Source organism: Lactuca saligna, chromosome 6 (genome assembly GCF_052625555.1).
Source record: "Lactuca saligna cultivar CGN05327 chromosome 6, ASM5262555v1, whole genome shotgun sequence".
NCBI lineage: Eukaryota > Viridiplantae > Streptophyta > Magnoliopsida > Asterales > Asteraceae > Lactuca > Lactuca saligna.
In genome coordinates, this window is record NC_136422.1 from 16,350,960 (window position 1) to 16,378,138 (window position 27,179).

Genomic DNA, 27,179 nt, shown 5'->3' on the forward strand with positions numbered 1-27,179 from the left:
GAATATGACGATATTCAGGAGGTAGATGGCTGGCATCATTAGGAGCTCTTCAGCAGCTGATAGCAAAGAAGGGGAGGACAATGGAAGAGCCTAGGGAGTAACCCTAGCCAGATGAGTGCGCTTGCAGAGTAGAGAATTTCGCTGGGGAGCGAGCATGCACGATGGGATTAGTGAAAGGGCAGGTCGAGCAGCTACTTAGAAGCTCTGGGATGGTCCGTGTGGAAAGTATGGGTAGATGTGGCAGGTAGTATGGGCCCGTACTACTGAAAGCAGAGGACCCATACTTGATACAGGGAGTATTCTGAAGGTTCTAAGGAGCGGATTGAGGAGTGATGTTATGGTTCGGGTACCATACATCAGAGCATATTGAGGAAGTGATGTTATGGTTCGAGTACCATACATCAGAGCAGATTGAGGAGTGATGTTATGGTTCGGGTACCATACATCAGAGCAGATTGAGGAAGTAATGTTATGGTTCGAGTACCATACATCAGAGTAGATTGAGGAGTGATGTTATGGTTCGGGTACCATACATCAGAGCAGATTGAGGAGTGATGTTATGGTTCGAGTACCATACATCGGAGCAGATTGAGGAGTGATGTTATGGTCCGAGTACCATACATCGGAGCGGATTGGGGAGTGATGTTATGGTTAGGGTACCATACACCGGGGCATATTGAGAAGAGATGTCATGGAATGAGTACCATGGGTCGTAGTGAAGGATGTTTGCGGTTCTCTGGTTATTCGGTTATGAGTAAGTTCGATGAGGCGTCCCTTGAGAGGGAGATCAAGAGCCCCTCAGAGTATTTTAGTAAGGAGTCAGTGAGAAGGGAGAATTTCGATCTGATTTGGGCAATCAGTCGATAAAGGAGATGTCACCTCCTATGATCGGGGAGGTACTGATTATGTACGTGTGAAAAAAAAATAAGGAGCATGATGTTTTAGTTTTGGGTTTAGGGGTAAACCCCGCAGGTCGTCATTGACGATGATTTCCCACCAGAGTATCAGGTAGCATGTTTGCCGCGAGGCAGTGATCTATCATGAGCAGATAGTCAGTTGGGACTAAGATAGTCGAGGGCCACGCTATACCTAATTGAGTTTAGTCGGGTGTACGGTAGTGGTATCAGCGTGGAGTTCAGTCGAGTTCAGCGGTGCCGAGAGTTTTCTATCCATGGGGTGTTGAATTTGGGAGTGGGTTCCTGTTCTTGGGATGATCCCGGTGTTGGAGCGTTGGTTAATGAGTTGAGGTGAGGGGTATGATGGTTTTATGGTTCAGTCTATGAGCCAGGGATGTTATCGAGCAGTTGAGTTGTTTGGTACTAAATTGGTACGAGATTTGGAACGGCTAGAGGCAGACGTGACGAGAAGTTCTTGAGGAGTTCACCAGAGGTTCAGAGTATATGAGGTCGATTCATTTTCTTAAGGGGGGATTATCGGGCGTTGTGTAGCACTTTCCGGGGGCAGGTGCGATTTTGCTGGAGAATATAGTTATGGGTTAGTTGCGTGCTATTTGGTAATGGTTCGAACCCTAAGTGGGGGAGAACCGGGTGCCGTATGTAAGAAAGCAGAGATTTGTCAAGAGCAAGTATAAGTGGAGTATATAGATATGCGGTAAGAAATCATGAGACCAGAGATGTCGGTGATCGAGGAAAGGGGTCAGAGTGAGTTAATGCGGGAAGTACTTGTTTGAAAAGGATGAATGTCTCCACGACAGGTGTTTATTAGTCAGGAATCTGGTATTGGTCGGTGTTGGGGCAAGTAGATAAAGAATGATTGGGCAGCCAACTCCCGGGTCGGTATGCGTATCCTTGTTTGGATTTTGAGCGGCGGGAAAAAGGGTTTCGGAGAATTATCAGCGTATTTCGTAGCGTTAGCGTTTCTTCGTATTGCAATTGAGAAATTGAATACACCGAAGTTGCAACTTGGGAAAAATGAAGATCTAGTTATGGGGTTCAGAGGGAATGTATTATTGCATCTATATGGTGCTTGGGGCAGGAGATCTGTGGTTGTGGCAGGATCTTGTGATGTTCGGTGGGGGTGTTCCGAGGTATCCGGGTATTGATATCTTTATTTCGAAGTTATTCGTGAATCTTGAGTTGAGACGACTTGTGGTATATCAGGTATCTATGGAACTAGTGATAGCCCTTCGAGTATGGGCATCCAGGGAGATTACTTGGGAGAGTGGATCTTCGCAAGGGTGGGCATCTATTATGACGATTGCCTCCAGAGTCTGTGATGAATATTCGAGACGAGTATGGGTAGCCGCCTATGATAGTCTGTGGAGCACGAGCTAGTGGAGTCAGAGGTTGTTGTGATACTGCGGGGAGCCGTAGTACTCACTAGTCAGAGGGTGTTGTGATACTGCGGAGAGCCGTAGTACTCACTAGTCAGAGGGTGTTGTGATACTGCGGGGAGCCGTAGTACTCACTAGTCAGAGGGTGTTGTGATACTGCGGGGAGCCGTAGTACTCACTAGTCAGAGGGTGTTGTGATACCGCGGGGAGCTGTAGTGCTCACTAGATGGCAAGAGAGTGTGATGATGGAATGTTCTCCGATCAGTGTATGATGTGGAAGAGTTTTGGGCTTGAGTAGCCCTAGTATTGAGTTTTTGGAGCCTGGATGTTGGACCGGGGGTGAGACTGGGGTCCCCGTCTCTGTCGGGGAATGTGGTGAGATGGCAAGGGATATGCGCAGCAGAAACCAGAGATCAGAGTGGAGACGATCCTCGGTTGGATTGTACTTTCTTGCATAAGGAAAAGAGAATTTCGTGACTTGCGTGTCACGAGGCCGGGATAGTGGTCACGGGGAGGAAGTTAGTGGGATATTTGGATCATGATTTGGGTGACCTTTGGAGGCTCAGCTGTGGAGTCAAAAGCTGACCTGGTGCCCAGTCTCGAAGAGGGATATGTGATGAGCTAGAGCTTATCCTGATGATGTCGGAGGACACCTCAGAGGGAGTGAACGATTCAGACGCTCAAAGACATGCTTCGGGCATGTGTATTAGATTTCGGAGGGTGTTGCGGCACGTATTTATCCTTGGTTGAGTTATCCTATTTCAATAGCCATCATTAGTGCATTGGTATGCCACCCTTTGTGCTGTTGTGTGGGAGGAAGTGTCGGACCCTCATTTGCTGAGGAAAGTGCCGATTCGCGGAAGTGGAAGTTGTAGTGAGAATGGATGATTTGGAGTCTGATGGTCGAACATTGTGTCTGTGACAGTGGTATGGAATGACATCATGATGGGATGTCTGCTGAGGATGCGGAAGGGATTCCGCGGGTGTAGAGCCAAGAGTCTCAGGATGGATGTAGGGATGGAGTCTGGGACTCCCAGCTTGATTCTGATCAAGGGTCGTGTGCGTAGTGGTGGTGTCTCCTGGGGACGTTAGAGATGTCATCAGTGCGACGGGTTCTCCTAACCCGAGAGTGCGAAGGTTGGTGCGGCTTGGGTGCTTGAGTGCAAGAAGAGGACTCATGAGATTTGCTCTGGGATTGAAGAGTGGGCCTTTCTGTCGTCACGGATTGGATAGGATGGGATTTGGATCGGGGATCCGATGGTTCATGGCTTCTAACCTTTATGGGTCAAGTGATTGTTGAGATTTGGATCAGTGATGCTTCATGGGTAATTCTCGGATCGTTGAGTGTGGTTATCTGAGGGTACATCCGGTGCCCGGTTCGAGACAGTGGTCAGGACACCGTAAGGAAAGGGAAAGTGTGTTCGAGTTTCGATGGGTATGCCTTGTAAGAGCGGGTCCGATTAAGGCCAGGTGGCACGTTGTGGGAGTATTTCTGGAGTTGAGTTGTTGTAGGCTTCGAGGGCGAAGCCTAATTTAAGTGGGGGAGAATTGTAACATCCCGAAATATCAAGAGTAGAGTTGAAGGGCTAAAAGAGTAAATTGGGAAAGAGTGACTCGGCGAGTCCATGTGCGGACTCGGCGAGTAGAGTCGCGACCTGGTCGCGTGTTAAGTGGCCGACTCGGCGAGTCAGTGTAATGGACTCGGCGAGTAGGCGCTGAGTGGAGAAAACCCTAATTCTCGGGGTTGAGCCTTATATAAAGATCACTATGTTTTCCTCCCAGCCTCTTTATCACCCCTTGAGCCCCAGAAAACCCTAAATCACGGAGAAGCACCATTGTTGAGTGGATTGGAGCTTGGAGAAGTAATGGTTGAAGGAATTTTGGGAAGATTGAAGGCTTGGAGCAAGGGGATTTGCTTGGATTCGAATTTCATTGCAGTTGGGGCATCACTTAGAGGTAATATCTCGTTATTGACCTGTTGTTATGTTGTTTCTTCATTTTGGGGTTTGTGAGAAATTGTCTATGGATGAAATGGGAAGTCTAGAGGTTAGATCTGAGGTTGCTACCTCAGATCTGGAAGGGAGAAGAATCAGAGAGCATGAAAGTCCCTGTGTTGGAGTGTTTAGTGAAGCTTACATGTCCCAAACCCTAGCCCCAATGTGTAAACGGCTTAGATCTCTTTGGATTCACGTAAAGTTTTCCACTTTACGTGATGGATGGGTTGTAGGAGGCTAGATCTATGTTTTGGATCAATTGCATGGCCTGGAGTGCTTCTGAATGGATTCAGAACGGTGGTACTCGGCGAGTCACATGGGTCGACTCGACGAGTTGCTTGAAGATGGCCTGGAACTCGACGAGTTGGAAGAACAACTCGGCGAGTAGGTTGAAGATAGCCTTGGACTCGACGAGTCTTGTCGAAGAGTCCCAAATATTCTCTGGTTGAGCCGAGAATCGGTGAGTCGAGGGATGACTCGGTGAGTCGAGTGCGAGTGGACTCAGAGTTGTTGGACTCGGCGAGTCTCGGGGTGACTCGGCGAGTTAGGTCGCAGATTGAAAAAAGTTCTGATTATGGGAACTCGACGAGTCACAGGGTTGACTCGGCGAGTAGGGTCAGTCAGGGGTTGACTTAGACTGAGGACTTTGATTTCGACCAAGGGTTGGCCGTTGACTTTTAGGGTTTGGTCAGCGATGTGGCCTTTGGGCCAAGAGAGAGGTAAAATAGTCTTTTAACCATAAGAGGGTGTTATGAGAGGATTTATTCTAGTCTCGAGAGTTATATTCATGAGAGTATTTGCCTTACGTGTTAGGCGGTGGCGAGTTCGAGATTCAAGTGTGGGGATATCTGCTTCCTGCTTGCCAGGTGAGTCTTCTCACTATACTTTACCTTGAGTAGGTAACCAGAGTTATGTGATTAGAGTATTTGTATGCTATATGTACGTGATGTGTTGTACTGCATTATATCTATGTGATTTATGCTGTGCATGTTTATGGAGTTGGAACCGGAAGGTTCCCAGAGTTAGAACCTGAGGGTTCACAGAGTTTGGGTGCACGGACCCACAGAGTTATAGCTTCGAGTGGCTAATATGTGTTATGTGTGGTATTTTGGGGAACTCACTAAGCTTCGTGCTTACAGTGTTTTGTTTGATGTTTTTCAGGTTTCTTTCAGTATCACGGGACGGCACCGGCTTGATTGTACACACCAGAGAAAGAGTCATATTTTGGAGGATCCTGGTTTCTATGCAAGTGAAAATGGAGTTATGTTTTGTAAATCGATTATGAATAAGATTTTAAACAAGTGTTTCTAAAAGTAAAATGATTATTTTAAATGAAAAATTTGTCTTGAAATTTACGGTGTTACATTTCTTTCATCAAGAACCCTCATGTGCCATGCACATGATAGTATTTTGGTACTTTCGCCAATGGTCTCTATTTCTTCTACCGTCGTGAGTACATCAACACTCGATCATTTGTCACCATTGAACCCTAAACGATAATTGAGTTAAATCAAGTAGACAATGTATGCAAAATGTCAGAGTATAAGAAGTAAATGCTATCATGTTGATGTCAAATATATGTGATGTATTATGTTCTTCTCATTTGCTTGTTAGTTCTTAGGCTATGATTTTATAAGGTTTCGGTTCTAAACATTGATTCTATGTTGTTTCCTTTTGATTCATAGTTCTTAACTTTTCATTGTATGTTGTTTACTTTGATTGTCATTTATTAGGTATGGATTTCTATTATTCCCTAAACCAGGTTATGCCAACATCTTCATGATAAAGATGCATTATGTGGGTTCTTCACCCTTAGAAGAATGTTCATTAATAGTGAAGTTGACTGCTTCGATGTGATTGACATGTATGATTTTACCTTGTTAGATGTTTATACCATGATAAGGAAACTAAAGTATGATGAAGTTGTCATCATTTGTCACCATTTCTTGATGCCCATAATTGATACGGGCAATGGCCTAATAACCCTAGGGGACGATGAATAAATCATTTTTATGTTTCACTATGTTACATACAAGGAAATTAAAGCTTACACAAAACATGACATTTCCTATGAGTACAAAGTACTAGACTGAAAACTACCTTAATGATGGCCTATTGGATGAAGATTAAGTACATATTGATGAAAAGGTTGACAATTTCTTTGCCTTTGTGGCCTTTGAAGGAGTATAAAGAGTATAGGTTGTGAAAGATGCTGACAAATGCCACAATATTGTTGTCTATGAAGGAGGACATGTTGATCAAACTAATGAGCGTTAGTCAAAGGGACTAACATTGCTATAGTTTGAAATAGGGATCAATGTTGCAACAATGCAAATAGTTGGACTAAAGGTGTTATGAAACCTAAATGTTATTCCTAAAATAAGTACATAAAAATTATAATAGAACAAATTAACCATAATATTTATCCTTGGCTGATCTAACCCTAAAACTCATTCATCTCTTTAGCCACCGTGTTGCCACCATCTCCACCCTACCGCCCCCACCATCTCCAGCTACCACGACCACTACGTGGATTTGTTGCTCAAATAACTAGGGTTGTTCACTATTTGGATAAAACCTAAATGTCCAATTAGACAATTTGGATTGGACTATTTGGTTTGAATATTTGGATTGATTTTCACCAAAACCGAATTATTAATTTGGATTTCGAATTGGTTTTAATTTATAAAATAAGAACGAAATAGTCCAAAAAACCGAATAACAATTTATTATTTATTTATTTTCATATATCTATAATTATTTATTAGTTTTATAATTCATTTTTACAAATAAATTCAAAAAGTTTCATCTAATAAAAACATTAATATGTATTTTCTCTCAAAAGTTTTTTTTATCTATTAAATATTAAACTATAATATACATTCTTAGTAGTTGTTTATAAATTTTAAATCACAACTAAATAATTTTTTTGCTTCTTCTGTAAAAATCAGATAATATCATAATTATATATCATTTTAAAATGTTCTAGATTTTGAAAACCGAATTATAAAACCGATCTAACTGAATTATAATTGAATTTGATTGGATCGGATTTAAATTTAGTTTGAACTATTTGTATCAATATTATGAAAACCGAAATTAATTTGGATTTACCTAATTGGATCGAATCAAAACGATCCATCCAAATGAAGACCCTACAAATATCCAACCACTAGCCACTACCACCTTCGATGAATGATTTGAAGGGTTTTAGAGTTCAATTAACCCATCCTAAGAAAGATAAGGGTTTTAGAGTTCGGTTTCTAAGGATGAACACCCATACATAAAATGATCTTTGTTAACGATGTCCGTTAGTTAGGTTAGAGAAGAGAGAAGGAGGGAGAGAAAGATGTGGGGTTTTAAGTGGCAGACCATTCTGACGTTGTTTTCCATATTTCATCCTTGATGTTTTACCGACGATCATCTAGTGGTGCCTGTTGAGGGGAGAAGGCGAAGGTGAGCAATGGTTGGTGGTGTTTGCCTTCAACGCCTTCAAGTCGGTAGTGAGGGGTAGATGGTGGTTTTTGTCTTCAACATTGATGATGATGGAAGGGGGCCATATAATAGTCTTCACTTGATGCAAAATGGGATGCAAGGAATGAAAGTAGTAGGACTAAACATAGGTCGGTTATGGGGTAAAACCGAACCCAAACCGACAAGTTTTGGGTTTTAAAACTCACTGGGTTCGGTTTTCGGTTTCGTGGTTCGTTTTTCAGGTTCAACCCATGGGTTGATGGTTTTGGGTTTTAAGCTATTTTCCAACAATTCTAAGTAAAATGAAGCAAATTCAGTGCATTATTGTCTTCTTTGCTTCGAGACTCAAGAGTATGTAAACGAGAGAAGAGAGCCTTTATCTTCCTTTTCCTCCGGATGCAGTCGTGCTTTGCTTTGCTTCGAAAGAGTGATGATAGGAGCATTAGTGAACAACGGGGTCAGGGGTTTGAAACTTTTCCATATTTATTGTTTTAATAAAACATATAACATTCATTAAAAATATATTAAATGATTAATAATATGTATACACGGTCGGCTTATTTCGGTTTTAAAACCATTGGGTCGGTTTTGCTCATCCTAAGGAAACAGGATTTGGGTAGGACAGGGGTGAGGGTTAGGGTATGGAGGGGTGGGGTGGGGTTTAAGTTTAATTTTTAAATTGCTTTTATTACTTTAAATATAAAAAAAAAGTCTAAATTAAATTAAACAAGGTAGTATGGACAACTTACCGGTTAAAGAACCAATCACACAAAAAATGAAACCATATAGACCAAGTGCATAGATTTCTTTATAATTGTAGCTTGATTTGGCAAACCACATGACCAATCATGTAATTTTATGCCTTCTACCCATTTAAGCACCTTAAATATTACTATCATTTCTCACACCTCTCTCTCAAATTCTCTCAAAATGGCTTCAAACAACTCTTAAACCAACCAAAATGCTTCCAACACTACCACTCATAACATTTTTGCCAATGGTTCTATGTGAAGAAGCATTAACATTTAACAATCAATGATATAGTTAGTACTTACTACCTTATAGTCTAAGACTCTAAGTAGATAAGAAGTGTCAATGAGAAAACTTCCATGCGTCTAATATAGATGCTTCCCCAACCCATTGAACCAAACTTTGCTACATAGTGTTTGATAAATTACATTTCTGGAGAATCAATCATCAAATACATTTGCTTAGAAGAATATAAGGATTAAGGATCACCTTATTGGATCCAGTTGTCATCCCCAAGAGTTGCAATCAGAATAGAAACATTGAATTGTTGGAAAACAAAAGAATAAAACGCTGAAGATTCCATTAAAGATTTAAAGGGCAAATTAATGTGTGAACTTTGTTAAGATAAGAACTATTGATTAACAGCCAACCTCATAAACAAAGTTCTCAGTAAAAAACAGAAAAAGTTGGAGGCATGGGATGTCACCACACCCATTAGGCTTAGAAGCCAGCTTGACGCAACTATTGGGCAGAAAAACGTAGGGATCATTGGTTCTCACACTTTTGCCTTCTTGTTCTATGTTCTGCAGGATGATTGAACCAAATTTCCTTTTTGGGTGTAAGCTTTTGTTTGATAATGTCATCAAAATCATGTGTTAACATTCCAGATTTGATTCCTGATAAGCTATCGGATATCCCTCAAAATCCTAGGGTTCTTCCAAGACAATATCTCATATGGTTATCTTTGTGGGAAAACCAAAAGTCTAACAAATGGCTCTTCATTCACAACTAAACATCATTCCAATGTGCAACACTCAATACATTAGGAATAAACGAAAATAAGATAGAATATATAATAAGATATAAAATAATTGATAGTTGCATCTACCCGAATAAATTCCAAGATGCTGGTACGACAATATTGGTTTTAAACAACCATGACAATGATGTTCTAAGATATGTGTCTGTTATGAAAAGAAACTAAGAAAGATAAACATGCTAACAATTCATCACTTCACTCGTGTATGATATCAACATTCAAACAATCAAAGAAGAAATACCACATGTTTGCATAAAGACACCCACCCTTTCCATTTTTATCTGCAACAACATATCTCCCGTCATATAGTGAGCGATGGTTAGCAGAATGAGGAACAATGTTACTCCAATACACGACCTCTTAGCAGAATGAGGAACAATGGTTTTCATCTTTCTTCCTTGAGAGTCCTTTATGCAATGAAATCAACGAATTCAAGCTTCATCATAACTAAGAAAAGTATATCATGATTAAGATCTGACCAAGATCCCACACCACCATTAATTATAATCCTCCTACGTGCGTCGTCATACTTCTTTTTTCTAAGCATACTCCTTGTCTTCCCCATTCCTTTAATTCCTACACTTCCAGAAAAGAGATCGATAAACATTCAAGACAACTTCCACATGACATAAGATACATGAGTTATAGACGTATAAAAACACATACATATAGAGTTAACGTTTAGAATTGATGGAATTAAAATTACACATCGTTGACAAATAATATAATGCACCTGTTTGATACCAATCGAGCAATGGAAGAAGTTAGGGAGAGGGTTTAAGAACAGTAGAACCTACGACGCTTTCTTGGACCTCGTACCCTATTCCATTAACACATTATTTTCTTGTAAATCGCAGTGCTACTATTACTTATTACGTTGTTTGATAGGCTAAAATGGGCCCCACAAAGAAAGAAGATCGTACGTGGGTTGGATAGTTGGTTGTTGGTTGTTCAAGTCAAGTTGTATGGCTTCTGGGCTGTGACCCAGTGCAATCACTATTTTAGTTTTTTTAATTTTTAAAGTTTGTGGGGAGACGTTTATCTTGTCATAAATAAATTTTATAAAAATTACATAATCCCAAACACCCTGTCCAATCCAAAAAAAAAAAAAAAAAAAAACTAGTAGGCGATAGAAAAACGGACTAGTGACAAACAAAACGAAAAGGTTTCACCGGGAGACCGGAGTTGTGCTCTTTGTTTCACCGGCGACGATCAAAGCAGATCCAGTTCATTTTACTTTCAGGTGTGTTCCCTGCATATGGATCCTCATCAGTCGATTATATCAAAATTGGAGTTGTAATCATGCTTTGCTGTTTTCAATCCGATTCGCATTCATATGAATATTTTGATCTGATTTTGAAAGGGAAAATTTACTGATTGTGCGACATTTTAATACTCTTTCCTATTTCTAATCGAGCATCACCGTGAATAGGGATTGTATACATGTCCTGATTGATTTTGTATAATATGATGTTGTTTATTTCACATCCTTCAGTACATTCGCTCGGATCTGGTCAGTAGACGTGAAGCTTCTATCAATTGTATTTAAGCATGGTGAGAGCTCCGTTTTTTTTATCATCTCTAGTTACATTACATAGCAGTCTGTAGAATTGGGGCTTCAGTGATCAATGTCATACATCTATTAACTTGTCTGAATATATTAAAATGTTGAATATATCAAATTCTTGGGTTGAGTTAGATCGATCATGTTATACCAGAGGTATTTGCAAGCTGAGCAAATGTTATTCTGGTTTTATATGATGTTTAGCTAAACAGAAGTTGTTATATATATAGTAATATATAATGATGATGATCCTAATTACGCATGTCAAAGATTAGGATACCCATAATATCATTAATTGCCCACCTTATTTCTAGTATCACAACATCATTATCAGGTGATTTATACATCAAGATTACCCTTCCACTTCTTTATTAATCATCACTGTGGCATTGTCAATTTGTCATCTATTTTATTTATAAAATCCCGCTAATCCCCCAAATGTCTCAGATTTAGGTAAAGCTGAAACAAACACCCTCTCATTTTTAGAAATCTTTAATGTCTACTACTTCCTAGTTAATATTTTTTAATCAACCCATGTAATACAACCTAGTAAGTAGTAAGATAATTATGGCTACAGATAATAACATTTTATTTTCTTTCTTGCAGATTCATTTTGTTCTCTTATTAAGCCGACAAGGAAAAGTTAGGCTGACAAAGTGGTATTCACCTTATTCCCAGAAAGAACGAAGTAAGGTATGTTCTAAATAATAACAAAAACATTGAAAATTAGAAATTTTGAATTACCATGTGTAAATAAGAATCAAAAGAATAAGTTTAATAGATGAAAATACGTTGTTATTTAAAGGTAATACGAGAGCTTAGTGGGATGATTCTAACACGAGGACCCAAGCTTTGTAACTTTGTTGAATGGAAGGGATTCAAAGTTGTTTACAAGAGGTACTATTTATTTATTTTTATTTTTATTTTTCTCTATGTAACTAATTAATTACAATATTCCACTTTCTCAGGTATGCCAGCCTCTACTTTTGTATGTGTATTAACCAACAAGACAACGAACTGGAGATCCTTGAAATTATTCAATATTTTGTCGAGACTCTTGATCGTTACTTTGGAAGTGTAACCCATTTAAACCCTAACAAATATACTAAATTATATTTTTGGTCCTGTTGTATTTTTCACTTTTGGTCCTTATTTGAGGTTTTTGTAACATTTTTGGGACCAAAAATGCAAAAAGCAGCTGTACTCTATTCAGGGACTAAAAAGTCATTTGGAAGTTTAACTTTGTTTTTGAACATTCGTTTGTCAGGTTTGTGAGCTGGACTTGATCTTCCATTTCCATAAGGTATGACATCATCCATGTCATCTGCCATGTGTACAAGTACAACCATGCTGACGTGGAATTTGTGGATACTTTGCAGGCTTATTATATACTGGATGAGATTTTAATTGCTGGTGAACTTCAGGAGTCAAGCAAGAAGGCGATTCACCGTATTATAGATGCACAAGTAAGAATTCTTCCACAGGACACTGGTGTTGATCGTATTTAAAATTCCGGTTTTGCCCCTGGTATCTGTTTTGTAGGATTTGCTAGTGGATGAAGCTAAGGAAAGAGCAAATAGCATTAGTGCTATAATGGCAAGGGTAGCTGAATGAACTGTTCATGTGGTGGTGTCTATAATATTATAACAATGTACTTTTATTTTTTTCTTTATTATAACATCACATCACATGTATTTATGTATTATTATTTTTAATCCGCATCTGTTGTCTGATCTATTTTCTTCAAAATGTCAACTTAATTCTTGAAAATTGAATGAGCAATGTTTCATTGTTTAACAATCAAAAAATGGTTTGGTCTTTAAGTGTAAAACACTTGAAGGGTTGTTTTTTTTTACCATTAAGTCATCTATGGGTAAAAAATTTAAACCAGTAATGATGTATGTATATGTAAAGTGTTGTCAATAAGGTCTATTTCTTTTTTAGATTGTATAAACCGAGACTAATTGACCATTTTATCATTATGTAACAAAATTCATACATGTTGAGATTTAATGCTTAATATATTAAGCTTTTAAAGTAAAAAATAAAATAAAATAAAAACATTATATATAGTTATTTCCTTCTACTAACTTTATGCGATTATACTTTAAATTTGTTATCAACTTTATTCATGTATGCATCGAAATTGTTATGTAATAATAAGGGTTTTATGTAGAAAGTTTCCCTATTTTGGGAAATTTTTTGATAAAGTCTTAAATTATTTAAAAAAAAAAAAATCAGGATTATTTAATTTTACATAATAGTCTGTCATTTTATGTTAAAATAAAAATAAGGACCTTTTTGTTAATTTGGATAAAATATTAAATAATCAGAACTTTTGTGTTTAAAATAAATCTTTAGGATTTTATCAAAATTTTTACTAGAATGATGGGACTTTTTTTTTTTTTTTTTTTTTATATATATAAAACCCTAAAAATAAAAATAGACCGGTAATCCAATTTCTAATTAGCCAATTCAGGTATGATTTATACGCTTAGCCCAATCAAGTTGGATTTGGGCTACAATGATCTAGTTTCAAAGTTGCAATGTTAGCCTAATTTAAAATTAGCTTTGGACTTCAGATTATCGAACCGGAACCAGGAATCAAAAAACCGGGTTGCTTATTTTTAAAACTTGCAATACGACGTCGTGTCTTTTCATACTTGCTTCTACCTTCACACCGCAGTTACTCCTCTGTCTCTTTTCTTTCCCTCAAACGTCAACTCGTCCTCGCCGGCCGCCGCAGTCCGCAGCCGCATCTCCAGCCTCCGATTATCCTTCTTCTCATCTCGAAGTCTCGACTCTCAAATTCCTTTTCTCGCGTCATCGACTCTCGACTCTCGCACACAGACACTTGCGTCAACAGGTGTTCTGCTTCATTCTCACATCAGCTTCTTCTTTGGAATTCACTCAGTGCATCTTTCCAACTTCTGGTCCCTTGAATCCAGGTTCTCCTCCGCCTCTAACAGCGTATTGAAACTACTCTCACTTTTTGAATTGTTTAGTATAATTACTTAATTATCGTGTTAATGAGGTACTTATGCTTAATGTAATTGTGATTTTGTAACCGAAAATTTTGATCAAAATTGAGGAATTTGTGTTCACGCGAACTATGTTTCAGAGAGTTCTAAATTAATTTTCTTCAAATCCTATTCGGAGAACTTCTAGTTTACATTAGTGAGCGATGTGGAATAGATTGCATATCTGCTTTGGTAGTTTCCTTCCAGAATTGATGTTGTTCAAGTATTCTACAAACATTGTATACGATTATTGATAAAATCATTTACTCCAAATGCTCTCTAGACCTGTTTACCTGTTTGATCCATTTGTTCTTATTTCTCAGGAGGATTAAAAACCTGTCTGACATTTATGGCTACTGGCAAAGTCCGGACAAGTAGTTTCTCAAAGAACTTTTCAGCTGCACCTACCTCTTCTGTCCCTGGACTCAAGTATGGACCAAATGGAACAATCTTTCTTTCATCAGGCATACCAGATCTTGATAGTAAAATCCCAATACCCCCTTATTATATTTTATTAAAGCATCTAAACAGATATGACAACAATTTCCTAATGGATGAATTGTTTCTGTAATATCTAGAGATTTTAGGTGGTGGATTCCATTTAGGAAGTCTGGTAATGATCATGGAAGACACTGAAGCACCTCATCATATGCTTTTGTTAAGGACTTTCATGTCTCAGGGACTAGTACACAACCAACCTGTTCTTTATGCAAGCCCAGTCAAAAACCCTAGAGCCTTTCTTGGAACCTTGCCAACTACTTTAATCCCCAAAGATGACAAATCTCGTAACACTGATGCAGAACAGGTACTACTTCCCATATTGCCCTTAGGAGCATGCATCTTCCTCTTCACAACTACAACTGTATTATGTAAAATTTTCCTTTTTTATGAGCCTGTAGAAGGATTTGCGGATTGCTTGGCAATATAAGAAGTACCTTGGGGAAAATAAGCAACATAACGAGGAGCGAGGTAAATTTGTATCTTTTTATTCGTTGTTGGAATTTTTAGTATAAAAAGTAAACATCTTTTGTGTTGTGATAATGTGATGCAGATGGGAAAATAGAGTATTGCAATGAATTTGACCTAAGGAAGCCTATAGAGAAGCATTTGATAATGGGAAACCGTGTGGAGTGTTTTAGCCTTTTGGATTGTTCAAATCTTGCTGGATTCCGTGATAGTTGTTCAAAGTTCATATCTCAATTTCCAAAGTACTGATGTTATTATTAGTAGTGGATTGAATTTATTAAATTTAAAAGTGGTCTTCTTCATTGACTCTTACACCTAATTTTCATAATTCTAATTAGGTATGATGGAAATATCACAAGTGCAGGAAGAATTGCTATCCAATCATTTTGTGCTCCACAATGTGACTACTATGACAAGGTAAGTAAACCACATATTGGATAAGTCTGTGTTTGTGTTTGGCAGACTAGCTGAAAAGCTAGCTTTTGCCTGATAAGAAACAACCCACAAGTTTTGTCAATAAGCTATCTCAGATAGCTTTTTAAAAAGCTAACTTATAAGCTATTTTAATGGTCTCATCAAACACTACATTGCAATAGCTTAAATGTAGACATGATGCACTTTTGTTTTGACTATATATCATCTTAATGATGTTGTAGGAATGGGATATGCTTTCCTTCATTAGATCATTAAAAAGCATGGTTCGCTCCTCAAATACAGTTGCTTTTCTAACCTTCCCACCTTCTCTTTTATCACCATCAATGTCAAAAAGATTGCAACATTTGGCTGATGCTTTATTATCCGTTAAAGCAATTCCAGGTATAAAAAATATTGTTTTGTTTTTTTTTTGGTATAAATTTCTTTTTTGTAGCATAATTTAACAAATAAAACTCAAATAGATGAGGACAAGGAGCTTGCAACTCTCCTAACTGGTTACCAGGATATGCTTGGACTTCTAAGTATACATAAAGTTTCACGTTTCAACACACAGGTACAAAATAACACGGTTGTTTCTTTTATTAATTAATATAGAATAAATTGCATTTTTGGTCCCTGAGTATAGCTGATTGTTGCAATTTTGGGTCTTGCAATCTTGGTCCTTGAGGTTTTTGGGTCCTTGTTTTAAGAAAGTGACTATATTTTTGGGACCAAAATTGCAAAAATCAGCTATATTCATGGGCAAAAATAGTCATTAAATTGAAAAGGGGACCAAAAATGTTACTAGAATCTCAAAAGAGGACTGAAATTGCAAGAGAAAACTTTTGAGGACCAAAATTGCAAAAATCAGCTATTTTCAGGGATAAAAAATAGTCTTTTAATTGAAAAAGGGAACAAAAATGTTACTAGAATCTCAAAATAGGACTGAAATTGAAAGAGAAAACTTGTAAGGACCAAAATTGCAAAAGTCAGCTATAGTCAGGGGCCAAAAATAGTCATTATAAGGGACCAAAAATGTTACTAGAATCTCAAAAGAGGGCTGAAATTGCAAGAGAAATCTTTTAAGGACCAAAATTGCAGAAATCAGCTATTTTCAGGGACAAAAATAGTCTTTTAATTGAAAAGGGAACAAAAATGTTACTAGAATCTCAAAATAGGACTGAAATTGCAAGAGAAAACTTTGAAGGACCAAAATTGCAAAAGTCAGCTATATTCAAGGGTCAAAAATAGTCATTTAGTTGAAAAGGGACCGAAAATGTTACTAGAATCTCAAAAGAGGACTGAAGTTGCAAGAGAAAACTTTTAAGGACCAAAAATGCAAATATCAGCTATTTTCAGGGACCAAAAAAGTAAGTTGCTTGCTATTTTTATTTGAACATTTGCATGATGTATGGTTTTGTGTGTATGAAGGTCCCTGTAATTCTAGATGCAACGACGTACTCCATAAAGCTGCAAAAACGAAGATCATTGGTTTTAGAGTGTTTAAATCAAGCGCCTGTCGATGGCTCAAGTGGGAGTTCTTATGGTACTTCTGCTAGTTGTGGCTCCTCTTCAAAGGCTGGTGCTCTTGATTTTTGATGTTTCGCTTCTTTTTGTGTGTAGGTGGTTACTAAATTGATTAAATTAATTGCTCACTAGCTTTTGATTGATGAAATGCTAGTTTACTCGCGAAATCGGTTGTCAGTTTTGTAGAATCTAAGAACACTTGTTATTGAGAACATATATTGTATGCTTATTATCTTTGTAACATCCCGAAAATAAATAAGATAAAAGAGTCAACCTATTAGCGACTTGAATCCATATAACTTTCTAATAACTTTTTCTGTGTAAAAAGAGGTTATTTCTTCTCTATGTCAACAATTTCCCTAAATCCTTAAACAAAACAACATCAACAAATGATTACTATTGTCGATACGATTAAAAATAGCCAACCATGCCTTAGGTAGCTGAGGTAAGTCAGGTTGGATCCGTATGGAGTTTGTGTTCAAACTTTGTGTTGAAATAATCAGTGAAAAACTAATAATTGTTGTTATTGCGAAATAGATTTAAACTAAAAATTGATTAAAAAACCGAGAATTTTATGTTGCATGAATTATTAAAAAAAGATTACTACTGGTTTAGTTGTTCGGATGATTTGGATTCCTATATTTATATACCTTGAATTCCAATTTAATTACATAGACATAATTAAAATTAATTAACACGTAATATATAATTTTGGGGCATGCTGTAGGAGCTGGCTAATTGTCTTACTCTATACATCTACTTGGATAAGGAACGAGTGGTTTGGCAATATTATGTCTTACGAGTTATTATTACCGATTAGTCTATTACAATATTAAACGCTTGATACTACAAGTTTAGAATAGTGTATGTTGATTCAACCAATCATCTTAATTCTTTATCTAATTGAACTTGAAACCACTAGTGAATTAACAATATCTTAGTTGTGGACTTGTAGCAAATACATAATTGAAACTCGTCGCCATCTATTGTTAATGAATGATTACTTTAAGAACAAAACAATAATTGAAATTGCTTGGAATAACAACATTAATCAAAATAGTCATCCTAACAACCTACATGTCCAAAAGTAATTTCAAGGAGTTGGAACCTCCATCTCACTTATGAAATATATAAAATTCATAATATCCAATGTAAAATCAACTAACAACATAAAAACATAAAAACTAATGATCGATGCATGATAATCTTGGAAGCTTGAAAGAATGAACATTGAAAAGATGAATTAATGTAACTCTTGAACTTGGGGAAGAAGATGATCCAAAGGAACGATGATCTTTAATGGTTGAAAGATGTTGGACTTATGATTAGGGCCTTGGATTCAAAAGATATTGGAAGAAAATGGGTTTGGAAGAGCTTTGGAGGTGATTTGGGACCTCAAAAAATGATGACAAATCATAGAGGGGGTTGTTCTTTACTAATTAGGATTGATTATCCTTTATATGGAAGCCGAAAACCGAATTTACAAAACTCTTTTTACCGTTAGTGTTAGCTCGATAAGGTCAACTAGAGCCCACCCAGGCATTCGATCACTATGATGAAGTTATGTAAAAAAAATCTCTATTTACGACTATTCCCTTGTAACGTCCAAAAATTTCAGAATAAAATTTTCATTTTTAAAATAGAATAAAAACTCATTTTATTAAAGTTACATTCAAGTCAAACCAATTGTTCATAAACCATAATTAAAAATCAAAGTTATAAGGAAGATAATACGAAATCTCGAATCATAAAACTGTTGATGTGTGTTTATAGTCCCGCCTTCGCAATTCGTTAAGCACATTAAAAACATTTAATCCAAAACTGTAAGCACACAACTTAAATAGTGAGTTCCCCAAAATATCACATACAACATAACATAATAATCAACTTTGAGTTATCAGCAACCCTGGAACTATCAATAGTCATGAGAACTATTAGCAGTCCTAAATATCACATACAACACCACAATATAAACAGTTATGGGTTATCGACAACTTTGAGACTATCATCAGTTCTACGGCTTACGACGGTCCTGCGAGTTAACAACAACCATGTTGGTTATCAGCAACCCAACAAACTATCAACAGTCCTGTAGTTATCAACAACTCAGATACATATATAACAACAATCAACAAATAAGACTTGACTAGTCTAGCATGCACACCATTATGACATAGGTAATACAGTGAGAAGACTCACCTGAATGAAGAGTTGAAATCCACAACTCAAAGTCCGACAAAATTAACCACATGAACCCCCTAAACTGAACACAAGCTAAACCTCATACAATAACTTATTACCCCTCAAAGTTTGACCAAAAGTCAAAGTAGTCAAAAGTCAACGATCAATGGATAAAGTCAACCCCAGCCGATACCCACGTCGTGACCACCATTTGTCACGTCGTGGTAGCTTCATGGCAAAACAGTCGCAATGACACCAGTTGCCACGTCGTGGCAAGCAAATTGCCACGTCATAAAAACTGAACTCTCACAACTTAAAGGGTTAAGCCCTTAACCCTTCAATCCACCCATTCATACTTTCCAGAAGTCTTTCATACTTCTATTTCAACATAAAAATCTTAGCTTTACAGACATGCATATCTAATGTAAGTCTAGAACTCAAACCAGGTCAAAATGATGAAATGAGACCAAAATCTCATGCATGGAATTCAATATACATTCAAAAAATTTTGATGGGGTTAATAACCTAGGATGGTAATAAAGTTTTAACTTTGTTCATATTAGGTCCTTAAGGTTTTTTTTGTACATATTACACCAACATGGTTGTTATAACCGTTTGAAAAAGGTAATAATGTTTTAATTTTGTCCACATTAGGTCCCTAAGATCTTTTTTTGTACATATTACACCAATATGGTTGTTATAACCATTTAAAGAGGGGTAATAATGTTTTAATTTTGTCCACATTAGGTCCCAAATTTTAATATTTTTATCATTTCATCTAACTATTTTACAATTTATATTAGTATCTTGTTAGATGATTTCATCATTTCACTTTCCATTTTAGTCACCCATTCACAACAACCAATGTTTTAATTGAAAGGTTGCATAACAATTTTTGTCATTTTTACAAAAATAAATAAATAAATAATAATAATAATAATAATAATAAAATAATCAAAGTCTTAATGATTAAGGCTATATTTGGCAAGCCACAGCTACCTGATAAGTTAGTTTATTTTTTGATCTTTTTTAGTTGTCATGTTTGACAAGCCAAAAAATAGCTTATAAGCTAGTTTTTTAAAAGCTTCTTAGACTTCTTTTTTAAAAGTGTTTTTTTTTTTTTTTTTTTTTTTTTTTTTTTTTTTTTTTTTTTTTTTTTTAATTTCCAAATATACCTGTTAATTAATTAAGAAAACACATTTTTTAAATGCCCTTTTATGTCATTATATAAATTTCAGATAACTTATAAATCAGTGGCGATAACTTATAAGTAATACGGTATCCCCGAAAAGTAATGGGGTATCTCTGATAAGTAATAGCTATGACAATGGGGTATCCATGATAAGCCATTACTAATCGGGTCTACCACATTACTAGTCGGGGATACTTTTTTACTTTGACCATGGCTCTGCTACTTGCTTATAAGTTGTCTGAAATTTATATAATGACATTTAAAAAATATGTTTTCTTAATTAATTAAGGGGTATATTTGAAAATTTTAAAAAACTAGTCTAAATAGTTTTTTAAAACATTAGCTTATAAGTTACTTTTTGGTTTGTCAAACATAACAACTTAAAAAAGATCGAAAAATAAACTAGCTTATCAGCTAGTTGTGGCGCGCCAAACATAACCTTAATCATTAAGACTTTCATTATTATTAGTTTTTTTGTAAAAATGACAAAAAAATTGTTATGTAACCTTTCAATTGAAAATGTGGTTGTGGTGAATGATCGATTAAAATAAGAAGATGAACTGATGAAAACATCTACCTAGATACTAATATGAAGTGTAAAAGAGTTAAAGGAAACGATAAAAATATTAAAAATAGAGACCTAATATGGACAAAACTAAAACCCAATTAGTCCTTTTTAAACGTTTATAACAACCATATTTGTATAATATATATAAAAAAGGATTTTAAGGATCTAATATTGACAAAATTAAAATTTTATTACTTTTTTTTAAAATGATTATAACAACCATATTGATATAATATGCACAAAAATCCTTAAGGATCTAATGTGGACAAAGTTAAAACTTTATTACCTTTCTAGGTCATTTTTTGATGCTCTTTCTTTTTGAGTTTTTAAAAAGTAAGGGGTTATGAATTTTTATTAAAATTTGTTTATTTGTTTTGTTTACACCAGGACTACTCATTAGGTTTTTCATATCTAACCTACTATTTTGATATGTGTTTAAGTTAGTAACCAATAGAGATCGAGGAGCTTAAGGACATTTAAAAGATTGTTAGACTTTATGTTTGAAATAGTAATTTCACTTTATATTTGTTTCTTATATTATTTGTGATGCTATCATACACTCTTTTAACAAATTATTATTATTACTAAAGGTTTTGACACTCATAAATCTTACTGTGGTTAATGACATGACACTTAATAGAATATGATATCATGTAAAGGTTTTGACACTCATAAATCTCATCCAAGCGAATTGATTTGATGTTGTGGGTTCGGAAAACAAAGTGTACCTTATCATGTAGAGGAAGCGATTTAGTTGGTTTTACAACATCTCAATATGTTTCTATCTTAGTTTGGCATTTATAATTGCTCGGTTATGGGTTCTCAATGGAATATAAGATCTATTCTTTTTTACATGTACAATATCACCTCCATATTAGTCACAAGGGCGGACCTTAGTATCACGGGTAGGTCTTTTACCCCTCAAATTTTTAGTCACAGTACAAATTTTTTGGTATGATATTATTTTTTCAGCATGGTACTTCTAAAATTTATGTGTGCTGCCCCTTAAATATTGTGATGGGTGTGTCACACCACTTAACCACTTGTAGTAGAACCATGGTTCTAAAAAGCGCGCCATGGCGCGCCTCAAGGCGTGGTGTAGCCGTTATGAAAACGTCCAATGCGGGTTTGTTAAGCTTGACGCCCAAATAACGTGTCAAGGCGTGACTTATCGCGTTATGACGCGAGTTTTTTTCAAGGTGCGGATTTTTTTGATTTTTTTTTTCTGTTTTTTTTGTCGGGCCTAAAATAATTGAGTTTTTGTTAACTTTTTTATATTAAATATTAATATAACACTTCTAAAAACTTCATATATTTGATACAATTCAATAATTATATGATTTATCTCTTTTAATGTATATAAAATATTCACGCCTTGAAAAACGTCATGGCTCGCCAAGGCTTAGCATAACTTAACTTTGACCTCACCGCCAAGTCACGCCTTGCGTTTTTTAGAACCTTGAGTAGAACACCTAAATCTATGTTTCGTTAGCATTAGTTTTTGTTAAGTTTTTACATATTCATTTGGAATAATATTGTTCGCCTTCTCATATGACCATAATTTTTTAATTTGTTCATTGTTCTCCTCAATAGGCCGTTCGTGTGTTTACTTAGACTTGAGGGAATGGTGCGGTAGAGGGAGCACGGTTTTGCCACATAAGCAGCGAACACCGCCCCCAGGGTGCGGTTCGAACCGCAGTGCGGCAAAAAATGACCGCAGCTTGTGATTGGGTAGGTATAAATTGACTAGCTTGTGATTGGTTGGGGAGAAATTAAAGTTTTTATTTAAATTAATTTAAAAAAAATAAAATAAAGTGTGACACCACTCCTTGGGTGTAGCAAAGAACCGCACTTTTGTGGTAAAAATAACGTGGCGCTTACGTGGCAACGAAAGGAGTGCGGTTTGGTGGCACAACACCCTCCAACCTTAGGACCGTGGACGTTTTTTTCGTATTAAATCTCAACTCAAGATGCAAACTAATTAACATAATCAAGGTTTTACTTGTAACATATTGGAAAAGCAAGGTGGGGGATTGCAATAAATCCCAATTATTGGAGTCTTTGATGCAATAACTAAAATACCAATTCCATGAAATTAAAGCATGAAAATACACATTGGCGGGATATACAACACGTACCATAGACTTCCACTTAATAAATGGAGGCAAACATGGAGCCTCGAAATCACCAAGAACCCATCGTCAATATCGCATCATGATTCTTAACCTTCACTCCTGTTTTCTTTCCAACTCTCTCCTTTCCATGCACGAATCCCAGATCTCACTTTCTCTCACTAGATCTCCACCTCCCTGCATGACTCTGTAAAACAAGAATGTCATCTGAATCAGCTCCAAAAACAATACTCGTTACTGGTGCAGCAGGATTCATAGCTTCCCATGTCACCAAGCGTCTTGTGTCGAACTACCCAAATTACAAGATTGTTGCTCTTGACAAGCTTAACTATTGCTCGAGTCTCAAGAATCTTCAGCCATGTTTCACATCTTCAAACTTCAAGTTTGTCAAGGCAGATATCGCAAGTTCAGATCTCATCAACTACCTATTGGATGCAGAAGAAATCGACACGATTATGCACTTTGCAGCTGAAACCCATGTAGATAATTCGTTCGGAAACTCGTTTGAGTTCACTACAAACAACATTTATGGAACCCATGTGTTGTTAGAAGCTTGCAAGGTCACTAAACGCATCAATCGGTTCATTCATGTGAGTACAGATGAGGTCTACGGCGAATCAGATTTAGAGACAGATATAGGAAACCCTGAGGCGTCGCAATTACTTCCCACGAATCCGTATTCCGCTACAAAAGCTGGTGCAGAAATGTTGGTGATGGCGTACCATAGATCTTATGGGCTACCGATCATCACAACAAGAGGAAACAACGTTTATGGCCCAAACCAGTTCCCTGAGAAGCTCATACCCAAGTTTGTTTTGCTCGCGATGAGGGGTGACCCTTTGCCAATTCATGGCAACGGATCGAATGTTAGAAGCTATTTGTTTTGTGGGGATGTCGCGGAGGCGTTTGATGTGATACTTCATAAAGGCGTGATCGGACATGTTTATAATATCGGGACCAAGAAGGAGAGGAGTGTGGTGGATGTAGCTAGAGATATCGGTAATCTTTTCGGGTTTGATATCGAAAAAGCATTACATTTTGTAAATGATAGGCCATTCAACGATAAACGATACTTCTTGGATGATCAAAAGCTAAAGAAATTAGGGTGGGAGGAAAGGACTCCATGGGAAGCTGGGTTAAGGATGACCATCGCATGGTATCGTGAGAACCCTGATTGGTGGGGCAACGTCGGGCATGCGCTTCACCCTCATCCTCGGATCTCAATGAGTGTCCCATCACATACCGAGGAAGAGTTCTTGATGATGCAGTATACAACTTCGGGCATCTTGAAAAGCGAGCTTAAGTTCATGATCTATGGCCGAACGGGTTGGATAGGAGGACTCTTGGGAAAAATATGCATGGAGAAGGGGATCCCTTATGCTTATGGGCGAGGAAAGCTTGAAGATCGAAAAATGTTGTTAAACGATATACGTAGTCTACGACCTACGCATGTGATCAACGCGGCTGGTGTAACAGGAACGCCTAATGTGGATTGGTGCGAAACGCATAAGCTCGAAACCATTAGAACAAACGTCGTTGGAACCCTAAATTTAGCCGACGTTTGCCACCAAGAAGGTATTTATTTGATGAACTTCGCTACCGGGTGCATATTTCAATACGATAAAGATCATGCTCAGGGTTCAGGGCGCGGATTCAAGGAAGAAGATGAACCTAATTTCACAGGGTCGTTCTACTCCAAGACAAAGGCTATGGTAATTAACCACAACTTTTAATTAAATGACTATATATATAAGAAATCCATGAAGGGTCTTTATTTATATAATAATCGATTCTGTTTTTTCTTGAATGTTCAGGTGGAGGAGATGTTAAGGGAATACAACAATGTTTGCTCGTTAAGATTAAGGATGCCGATATCATCAGATCTAAGCAACATGCGGAACTTTATAACAAAGATCACGCGTTACAGTAAGGTGGTGAACATACCCAACAGTATGAGTGTACTAGACGAGCTCCTACCGATATCAATAGAGATGGCTAAGAGAAAATGCAAAGGGGTTTGGAACTTCACAAACCCAGGTATTGTGAGCCACAATGAGATCCTGGAATTGTATAAAGAATACATAGACCCTAAATTCAAATGGGTTAACTTTAACTTAGAAGAACAAGCCAAAGTGATAATAGCTCCAAGAAGCAACAATGAGTTGGATGCTTCTAAGCTCAAGAAAGAGTTCCCAGAGTTGTTGTCTATAAAAGATTCTATTATCAAGTATGTCTTTGAACCCAACAAAAGAGTTAAATGATGGCTACAACCCGAACTCGGGTTGAGCCAAGCCATTGAAAATGTCTGTGCGATCTCAGACTCGCCTTGTATCGAGTGACCTAGAAGAAAACGAAAGATAAGGCGCCTAAACTCCTCTCTATGGAAACAACGTTTGCATGTATATGCCGATCCATTATTTGTTAAATTCACGAGATAAAATTTATATTTCTTTCATAGGGGTTTATGTGGATACGATGAATGAGAAGCTGTAAGCTAGTAAGGTTACTTCGTCACGTTTATAACATACAAGAAGCACCTTTTTACACTTAATGGATTTTGCATTTGGATTTGGAGTAATAATTTGTCAATATCCTCGATTATGGTTGATGTAACAACATTCACAATGTATAGTTTAGTAAGCGAGTTGAATGAGGCGACATACTGGTAGACAAATGATTAAACTCTATTATTGTTAGATGTCATGTTAATATATATGAAGTTTAATGATCATTGAACTCTTGAATGTGAAAATGAAACCTTTTAATCATTAAAAATATGTTCTATTGAACTCTGTAGAGTTCAGTGCATTCTATAAAAAATTTGACTGAGATGTACAAATAGTAAATAATGTATCAGTTCATTAAACTCTGATAAGTTCAATGTATTGCGGAGTTGAAAGGGATAATTTGGCTTAAGAGATATTGTAAGAGTTATATATATATATATATATATATATATATATATATATATATATATATATATATATGAGTTACAGGTTATAGATCCTTAAACATAGGATCCTGAATACAACATATAATATGATAACAACTAAACTTTATCTCTTCACATCTATCTAATCTTATCGACTCTATTCTGTTATATTCCCCCTCAATCTTGACTGGTACAAGGTTAAGAGTGTGCTTCATTTGCTCGAGTATAGTACGTGTAACCTGCTTGGTAAAACCATCCGCAATCTGATCATTAGAGGATATAAACCGTACATCCAAAGCTCTTCCAACTACCTTTTCTCTTACAAAATGGAAACCAACTTCAATGTGTTTGGTTCTAGCATGAAAAACTGGATTCGTTGTAAGATAAGTAGCTCCCAAGTTGTCACATCACAGCACCGGTGGTCTAGGCTAATATACCCTAAGTTCATTAAGTAATGATTGTACCCATATTACTTCAGCTGTGCCATTAGCCAAAGCTTTATACTCTGCTTCTGTACTAGAATGAGACACTATAGGTTGCTTGCGTGAGCTCCACGAAATCAAGTTTGGACCAAAGAATACTGCAACTCATCCCGTGGGCCTGCGATAATTTGGGCAACCTGCCCAATCTGCATCTGTAAGTACACTTAACAATTTTGAATTGGACCTCTTGATGTGTAACCCAATATTCATCAAACCTTTTATGTATCTGAGTATACGTTTAACCGCTTCCTAGTGCATATCTGTGGGTTTTGATAGATATTGATAACGTTTATTCACCGCAAATGATATGGTCTTGTTAAGGTGAGGTATTGTAATCCTCCAACCATGTTGCGGTACTTAAATGCATCATCTTCATTTAGTAGCTGTCCAAAATTTTGTCCAAGCTTATCAGTGATAGACATAGGAGTTGAGACACTCTTACAATTCTTCATGTGAGCTCTACGAATAGATGCATACTTGTGTTGTATAAGAGTTATTCCCCCTGAATTGTGAGTGACTTCAATTCCTAAGAAATAGTTAAAACGACCAAGATCCTTGATAGAAAATGTTGAGGAGAGATTGTGAACCAGATGATCAACAATTTCTTCAGACGAATCGGTGATGACAATGTCATCAACGTACACCAACATA

General features: G+C 36.8%; 3 protein-coding genes across 4 annotated transcripts; all 3 read left to right on the top strand.

The window, feature by feature from the left end:
* Positions 1 to 10,652: 10,652 nt before the first annotated feature.
* On the top strand, positions 10,653 to 12,884 carry LOC145000911 (AP-1 complex subunit sigma-2-like). Its single transcript, XM_078960214.1, has 8 exons — positions 10,653 to 10,793; positions 11,046 to 11,104; positions 11,721 to 11,807; positions 11,920 to 12,011; positions 12,083 to 12,191; positions 12,382 to 12,417; positions 12,494 to 12,580; positions 12,657 to 12,884. Exons 2-8 carry the CDS (start codon positions 11,102 to 11,104, stop codon positions 12,726 to 12,728), a joined length of 486 nt encoding a protein of 161 aa, XP_078816340.1. The 5' UTR covers positions 10,653 to 10,793; positions 11,046 to 11,101; the 3' UTR covers positions 12,729 to 12,884.
* An 890-nt stretch (positions 12,885 to 13,774) lies between these two features.
* On the top strand, positions 13,775 to 17,331 carry ELO1 (Paxneb protein-like protein). Of its 2 annotated transcripts, none has more exons than XM_078961423.1 (9): positions 13,775 to 14,084; positions 14,458 to 14,616; positions 14,713 to 14,939; positions 15,034 to 15,103; positions 15,186 to 15,342; positions 15,439 to 15,517; positions 15,757 to 15,916; positions 15,997 to 16,088; positions 16,946 to 17,331. In XM_078961423.1, the coding sequence occupies exons 2-9, from the start codon at positions 14,484 to 14,486 to the stop codon at positions 17,111 to 17,113; spliced, it is 1,086 nt and encodes a 361-aa protein (XP_078817549.1). In that variant the 5' UTR covers positions 13,775 to 14,084; positions 14,458 to 14,483; the 3' UTR covers positions 17,114 to 17,331. The 2 variants fall into 2 exon arrangements, with proteins under 2 accessions (XP_078817549.1, XP_078817548.1); XM_078961422.1 differs by having other exon boundaries at positions 13,775 to 14,062.
* Positions 17,332 to 23,262: 5,931 nt separating this feature from the next.
* LOC145001683 (trifunctional UDP-glucose 4,6-dehydratase/UDP-4-keto-6-deoxy-D-glucose 3,5-epimerase/UDP-4-keto-L-rhamnose-reductase RHM3-like) lies at positions 23,263 to 25,422 on the top strand. Its single transcript, XM_078961030.1, has 2 exons — positions 23,263 to 24,826; positions 24,929 to 25,422. The coding sequence occupies exons 1-2, from the start codon at positions 23,315 to 23,317 to the stop codon at positions 25,373 to 25,375; spliced, it is 1,959 nt and encodes a 652-aa protein (XP_078817156.1). The 5' UTR covers positions 23,263 to 23,314; the 3' UTR covers positions 25,376 to 25,422.
* Positions 25,423 to 27,179: the final 1,757 nt, after the last annotated feature.

Coding starts and splice junctions, on each gene's coding strand:
- LOC145000911 (XM_078960214.1), top strand. Junction 12,418..12,493: donor TGATCTTCCATTTCCATAAG/GTATGACATCAT, acceptor GATACTTTGCAG/GCTTATTATATACTGGATGA. Junction 12,581..12,656: donor ACCGTATTATAGATGCACAA/GTAAGAATTCTT, acceptor TCTGTTTTGTAG/GATTTGCTAGTGGATGAAGC.
- ELO1 (XM_078961423.1), top strand. CDS start 14,484: ATGGCTACTGGCAAAGTCCGGACAAGTAGTTTCTCAAAGAACTTTTCA. Junction 14,617..14,712: donor AGGCATACCAGATCTTGATA/GTAAAATCCCAA, acceptor TGTAATATCTAG/AGATTTTAGGTGGTGGATTC. Junction 15,343..15,438: donor TTCATATCTCAATTTCCAAA/GTACTGATGTTA, acceptor AATTCTAATTAG/GTATGATGGAAATATCACAA.
- LOC145001683 (XM_078961030.1), top strand. CDS start 23,315: ATGTCATCTGAATCAGCTCCAAAAACAATACTCGTTACTGGTGCAGCA. Junction 24,827..24,928: donor ACTCCAAGACAAAGGCTATG/GTAATTAACCAC, acceptor TTGAATGTTCAG/GTGGAGGAGATGTTAAGGGA.